At 44.4% G+C, this 7,120-nt stretch overlaps 1 protein-coding gene across 10 annotated transcripts in view; it reads left to right on the forward strand.

The window, feature by feature from the left end:
* tmc3 (transmembrane channel like 3) overlaps positions 1 to 7,120 on the forward strand; it is a 120,931-nt gene that overhangs the window by 90,025 nt on the left and 23,786 nt on the right. For all 10 annotated transcript variants that reach the window (XM_008405084.2, XM_017304092.1, XM_008405082.2 and 7 more), the window contains 2 exons: positions 2,711 to 2,836; positions 3,064 to 3,142. In XM_008405084.2, the coding sequence (XP_008403306.1) occupies positions 2,711 to 2,836; positions 3,064 to 3,142 (205 nt within the window). The remainder of the gene's footprint in view (positions 1 to 2,710; positions 2,837 to 3,063; positions 3,143 to 7,120) is intronic.

The raw sequence follows: 7,120 nt of genomic DNA on the forward strand, positions 1-7,120 counted from the left end.
GGAGTGGGCATACTTGTTGTCCCCCATCTTGGCGCCTGTACATTAGGGTTCACCCCGGTGAACAAGAGGGTAGCCTCCCTCCGCCTACGGGTGGGGGGACGGGTCCTGTTTGTGTTTACGGGCCGAATGACAGTTCAGATTACCCACCCTTCTTGGAGTCTTTAGAGGGGGTACTGGAGAGTGCCCCTCCTGGGGACTCCCTTGCTCTACTAGGGGACTTCAACGCTCACGTGGGCAATGACAGTGAGACCTGGAGGGGCGTGGTTGGGAGGAATGGCCTCCACGATCTGAACTCGAGAGAACTGGTAAGGTCGACTGGTGTTCTGTTGTTGGACTTCTGTGCTCGTCACGGATTGTCCATCACGAACACCATGTTCAAGCATAAGGGTGTCCATATGTGCACTTGGCACCAGGACACCCTAGGTCGCAGTTCGATGATCGACTTTTGTCATCGTTTCATCTGATCTGCGGCCGTATGTCTTGGACACTCGGGTGAAGAGAGGTGCGGAGCTGTCCACTGACCACTACCTGGTGGTGAGTTGGCTCCGGTGGTGGGGGAGGAAGCCGGTCAGACCTGGCAGGCCCAAACRTRTAGTGAGGKTMTGCTGGGAACGTCTGGCGGAGTCCCCTGTGAGACGGAGCTTTCACTTCCATCTCCGGCAGAACTTCGAACACGTTCCTGGGGAGGTGGGGGACATTGAGTCTGAGTGGACTCAAGGTTGTTTGTGCCTGTCGCGGCGGCAATGCTCAAACCCGTTGGTGGACAGCTTCGGTGAGGGATGCTGTCAAGCTGAAGAAGGAGTCTTATCAGGCCTTTTTGGCCTGTGAGACTCCAGATGCAGCTGATGGGTACTGGCAGGCAAAGCGGCATGCGGCTCGGGTTGTCGCTGAGGCAAAAACTCGGGTGTGGGAGGAGTTTGGAGAGGCCATGGAGAAAGACTTCCGTATGGCTTTGAGGCAATTCTGGTCCACCATCCGGCATCTCAGGAGGGGGAAGCATGTGCAGCACCAACACTGTTTATAGTGGGGATGGTGCGCTGCTGACCTCAACTCTGGATGTTGTGGGCCGGTGGGCGGAATACTTCGAAGACCTCCTCAATCCCACCAACATGCCTTCTGTTGAGGAAGCTGAGCCTGGGGACTCTGGGTTGGGCTCTCCAATCTCTGGGGACGAGGTCGCCGAGGTGGTCAAAAAGCTCCTCGGTGGCAGGGCCCCGGGGGTGGATGAGATCCGCCCGGAGATCCTTAAGGCTCTGGATGTTGCAGGGTTGTGTTGGGTCACGCGACTCTGCAATATCGCATGGACATCGGGGGCAGTTCCCCTGGATTGGCAGACTGGGGTGGTGGTCCCCCTGTATAAAAAGGGGGACCGGAGGGTGGGCTCCAATTACAGAGGGGTCACACTCTTAAGCCTCCCTGGTAAGGTCTATTCAGGGGTCCTGGAGAGGAGGGTCCGTCGGATAGTCAAACCTCGGATTCAGGAAGAGCAGTGTGGTTTTCGTCCTGGTCGTGGAACACTGGACCAGCTCTACACCCTCAGCAGGGTCCTGGAGGGTGCATGGGAGTTCGCCCAACCAGTCTACATGTGTTTTGTGGACTTGGAGAAGGCGTTCGACCGTGTCCCTCGGGGTGCCCTGTGGGGGGTACTCCGGGAGTATGGGGTACCGGGCCCTTTGATACGGGCTGTCAGGTCCCTGTATGACCGGTGTCAGAGTCTGGTCCGCATTGCCGGCAGTAAGTTGGGCTCGTTTCCGGTGAGAGTTGGACTCCRCCAAGGCTGCCCTTTGTCACTGATTCTGTTCATTACTTTCATGGACAGAATTTCTAGGTGCAGCCGAGGTGTTGAGGGGATCCGTTTTGGTGGCCTTAGGATCACATCTCTGATTTTTGCGGATGATGTGGTCCTGTTAGCTTCATCAGAACGTGATCAGCAGCTCTCACTGGAGCGGTTCGCGGCCGGGATGAGGCTCAGTGCCTCCAAATCCGAGGCCATGGTCTTGAGCCGGAAAAGGGTAGAGTGCCTTCTCCGGGTCAGGGGGGTCGTCCTGCCTCAAGTGGAGGAGTTTAAGTATCTGGGGATCTTGTTCACAAATGAGGGAAGAAGGGAGCGGGAGATCGACAGGCGGATTGGGGCAGCGTCTGCCGTGAAGCGGGCGCTGTACCGGTCCGTCGTGGTGAAGAGAGAGCTGAGTCAAAAAGCGAAGCTCTCGATTTAYCGGTCGATYTACGTTCCCACCCTCATCTATGGTCATGAGCTTTGGGTCATGACCGAAAGAACGAGATCACGGRTACAAGCGGCYGAAATGGGTTTCCTCCACAGGGTGGCTGGGCTCTCCCTTAGAGAGAGAAGCTCGGTCATCCGGGAGGGACTCAGAGTAGAGCCGCTGCTCCTCCACGTCGAGAGGAGCCAGTTGAGGCTCGGGCATCTAGTCAGGATGCCTCCTGGACGCCTCCCTGCTGAGGTGTTCCAGGCATGTCCCACCGGGAGGAGGCCTCGGGGAAGACCGAGGACACACTGGAGGGACTATGTCTCTCAGCTGGCCTGGGAACGCCTTGGGGTTCGACCCGACCCTGGATAAGCGACAGAAAATGAATGGATGGATGGAAAGTTGTAAAAGATATAATTGACTTAACATCTGTTAGTCTTGCATGTTTTATAATTCCTCTGAAAGAGCTAATTTGGGTAAAAGTGCTGAAATGTGTGTTTCAGTGGCCAGGAGAAGATTTATGACATCATCTCAGATACAGTGGCATCAGACTTCCCACTTTGGTTCAGTAAAGTGATGAGTTATGTCACCAGCCCTGTTGTGGTGCTGCCAGCAGTGCTACTGCTATTGTAAGATGCCTCACACACTAACATGACAATAAACAGTCTACATGTGATAATAAAATCATGTCTCATATATGACACACACACACATGCATGCATGTTTTTTCTTACCAGAGAAAGCCTTCATTTCTGGGTGCGTGCGTGTGTTTCTTTAGATATAAAAATATATACATCGCTTACTGCAACATTCTTTTTTCTAAAACACATTTGTATTTTTACCATTTGTGTTTCAGTATGCTGATATATTATCTTCAAGCCATTGCCAGATCCCTAAAATTTACCAACAACCAACTGAGGATTCAGCTCCAGACTGTAAGTTTTAAAATAGTTGCCTTGACAGTTCGCAAAAAAATGTTTTCTGCCTTGTATCAATTATCATCATTATGCAACTTGACAGTGAAAAACAGAATGTTCAGTAATGCTTAATGTGCATAAAACTGACATGACAATGTCATGAACATGAAGGAGTCTTTATGAATGTCTGACTGTTGTCATGAAGTGTAATTCAGTAAATATTGACACTTTTAGTAAAAGTCCATTGAAAGTGCCAACTTTGCATTAAAGTGTCATTATTTACAAAATCACATTCGTGTTACCGAATGTTTTTAAAATTCTTGTTAAGAAGATAATTTTGGTTAAGCAATGACCTTTCATTGTACCTTAATTATGCTTTAGTACCAAGCATGTAACAGTGGCTCTATTCTTTATTTTATTTTTCTGATTGACAAGTTATCCTGAGCTTCTTACTATAGACTTATTTAAAAGCATCGATGAAAAAATGTAAGAAATAGATAATTATTGTAGTTGTTTTGGAATATCTGGTCACGCTTAGAATATTCTTCTTTTCTATTTTGATAAATTGTTTATGACAAGGGCTGCACAGTGGCACAGTTGGTAGAGCTGTTGCCTTGCAGCAAGAAGGTTCTGGGTTTGATTCCCGGTCTTTCTGCATGGAGTCTCCATGTTCTCCCTGTGCATGGTGGGTTTTCTCCAGGTACTCCGGTTTCCTCCCACAGTCCAAAAACATGACTGTCAGGTTAATTGGCTTCTCCAAATTGCCCCTAGGTGTGAGTGTGTGTGTGTGCATGGTTGTGTGTCCTGTGTGTCTCTGTGTTGCCCTGTGGTGACCCCGCCTCTCGCCCGGAATGTTAGCTGGAGAGGCACCAGCAACCCTCCCGACCCCACTGAGGGACAAGGTTGTAAGAAAATGGATGTTTATGACAAGCATAACCACAGTTGAAACCAAAGGTTTACATACACTAAATAATGATGACTGGGGAAGAACACCTGACAAGAGGGATGAGTTTACTATTTGAATCATAATACAAAGCTGAAGTTTGCTTCCGATTGAGCTTCCAATTTCCCAGGTAGCTAAAGGGCATATTTATTTTAATTTATATTAATGTGTTAATTTAAAAATATGTAGAAGTGGAAGTAACTGGCTTTGCAATGGGTATAGCTTCCTTCAACAAGGAAGTAGCCATCGCTGGTGTGCAATAATAATAATAAATAATAATAATTTTAATTTTGCTGCTGAAACCGTGGAATACCTTAGTGGAGGATGAAGCTACTACCAAGCAATCCAACAATAAACCTACTAGATATGCAGTTTGCAATTTCCTTGAAAAAAGTGACACAGAAAGTTATTTTTCATAAATAAACAATTCTTACCATATTTACATTGTTTTCATATGTCAACTAATATGAAACCATATTTATTGTAAACTTTTTTAATCTTTCTTTTACTATCAACCCTGTAGTATGAAACAATTAACTGCGTAGAATTTCTTTTGTTTTGCACTGGGAGTATGGTAATAGTCTTCCAGCCTATCAAGCTATCTAGCTGTAAAATACTACATCAAATCTGATGAATCATGTCTACTAGCAGTTCAGTAGCAAGTCCTGCTAGATACTGTGAAGTAGAGAGCTGTGACTAAAATGCAGCATCGGGTCCCCCACCACTTAAATAAGAAAAGGTGGACTTAGCCAAAGATTTAAAGAAGTCATGCAGTGTGTAGAAGACAAAATGCTGCCTGTAAACATGGTTGACTCACAGTGGGGTGCCATTTGTAAAGTTACACAGTAAAAAATTAAGAGCAATAATTTGGTTTCTTTAACCTGTCATAAAAAAGCATAATTTCACTGACATTTTTTATGGAGCACCATAGAAGCACCATTACACCATTTCTGCGTTATAATTAAAAATTATTGCAGAAATGTATGTTTCTTGTTTTTCCTTTTCCTTACTTATGCGTTTTTGTCAAGAAATGTATACATATTCTTGTGCATTTTCCGTAACCAGGCATTTTCATCAAGAAATGTCATCTTTTTACTTTTCCTTTTGCAAGGAATCTTTAAATGCAAATGAGGGGCGTTGTTGTCAGGCTTTAGCTTCTGCCTTTTGGTTCGTTAGCATCACAGTTTACTTTGCTGCAACAAAGATGGCTTGCAGTTTATCAGTGAGTTTATTAACTTTATTAGAAAATAATGCTATAACACCTGACTTGATTATTTTTTGTGTGGACGCTCAGACAGAATGTCTGTTTCAGTTAGTGGCTCTCATGGATTCAGAGGTTCACCGCTGGGTTTTTCATAGTTTGGACGAAGCAGCCACTTAAGTTAGTTTCTGGTTTAAGCTTTGGGAATCCTCCAGTGGTAGACGATGATGAGGTTCAGGCTCTTCTGTCTGTCATAAGGAAACTGCAATATTCAGAGGGAACTCTATTGAAGAATGAGTTGCTGTTTTTGTTGAGCTGAGAATGACCCTGGAGAACTGCGTGGGAGGCCATCCGTCTGGCACGCTGACATCCACAGATGCACATTCAACACTGCTGCTGTCCAGCCACTGACACCGTTAAGGTGAGCAGTGTGTGAGTATATCTGTCTGGTTTATATTATATTTTATGGTTGGCTGCTTACAGTCATAAAGAAATGGAAAATAGTTGTACTGAACATTAAAATGAAGAAGAAACTTGAAGAAAACTAGGCTGGCATTTTTAATGACTGCATGTCTAATACTTACAAAGTAAGTTATTATTGAGGTTTATGGCTTTATATTTACAGTTATTGTGTAAATGTTTGTTAATGATAACCATGTTTGTGTGCATTTAAAGTAAATATGACTGTGTTCATTTAAATAGTTCTTTGTGGGTGTATAACTTGTCCACATTTGTATACTTGTGTTTTTGGTCTAACATATATGCTTCAACATCTTATTACTCTTCTCAGGGAGCAGAAGAAGGCAACCATGGCTGACATGGTGAATGATGCATTGTGAGCAGCACCAGAACTCCTTATGGAGAGACGGCCGACCTCCACAGAGAAGAGTTCAGCCAAAAACCAGAGGAAAAATTGATTCTGTTGTGCTCAAACATAGCAGCCTCTTTTTTTAAACTCACCACACACATATGTTGTAGGTTGCATGTTAGCAGGGCCACATGGTGATGTGGCCCTGTAAAAAATCTTCTTCCAGCTTAACTTTTATTAAAACACAGAACATCCAGAAATGTGATGAACAGGGCCAGATTTAGGAGGGTGTGGGCCCCTGGTCTTGAGCCAAGGTGCGGGCCCTAACCCTGATTTCCTTCCCTTTGAGTGCTCATGTGTTTTTGCAAAAGCAAATCTGACTTGTTCCTCTGGGGCCCTTACTTTTATTCAAAAAGGTGTTTCCTTTGTTTTAATTTATGCAATTATGCGATTTAGACGTGTTGTTCTCCTTGTATGGATAAACCCAGTTTCAAATTACTCAGTTTGGGCAATTTTATTACCTTCTGAGACCTGTTTCATTTCAGGGCTACGGTGCTTCTCTATCTAGACAAGGGAGACCTATAGGGTCATTTAGAGCAAGCTCTTCTCATGCCAGTTTGAAATGTGATGTTACTCCTAATTCCTGGTTGAAACAAAACCTCTAGTCTTTTCACCAGAGTTCAACCAAAAGTTAACCTGTCTTAAGCCTATTTTATTTCCCTGTCGTGTAAAAATACAAATACAGATCAGTGCAATCATTTTAAATTGACATGAAACCTGGTACACAAAGTGGTTCAGAACTTCTGCATCCTTTTAGATCAAAGCGCAGATTTTAAGAATAAAACACTTATAGAATATACCTGAGCATTTTCAATATAAACACATTCATTCTAAACATTTTCTAATTAATGTTATGATAGTTTTGATTATATTTAACAAACTGATATTATGTTTGGCCTCAGTTAGAGACTCCATATAGTTGTTAATATAAAACTACAAATTAGACTAGTTCAAGTTATGTTAATTTTAACTAAATTGTATTCT

This window comes from Poecilia reticulata, linkage group LG3 (genome assembly GCF_000633615.1).
Source record: "Poecilia reticulata strain Guanapo linkage group LG3, Guppy_female_1.0+MT, whole genome shotgun sequence".
NCBI lineage: Eukaryota > Metazoa > Chordata > Actinopteri > Cyprinodontiformes > Poeciliidae > Poecilia > Poecilia reticulata.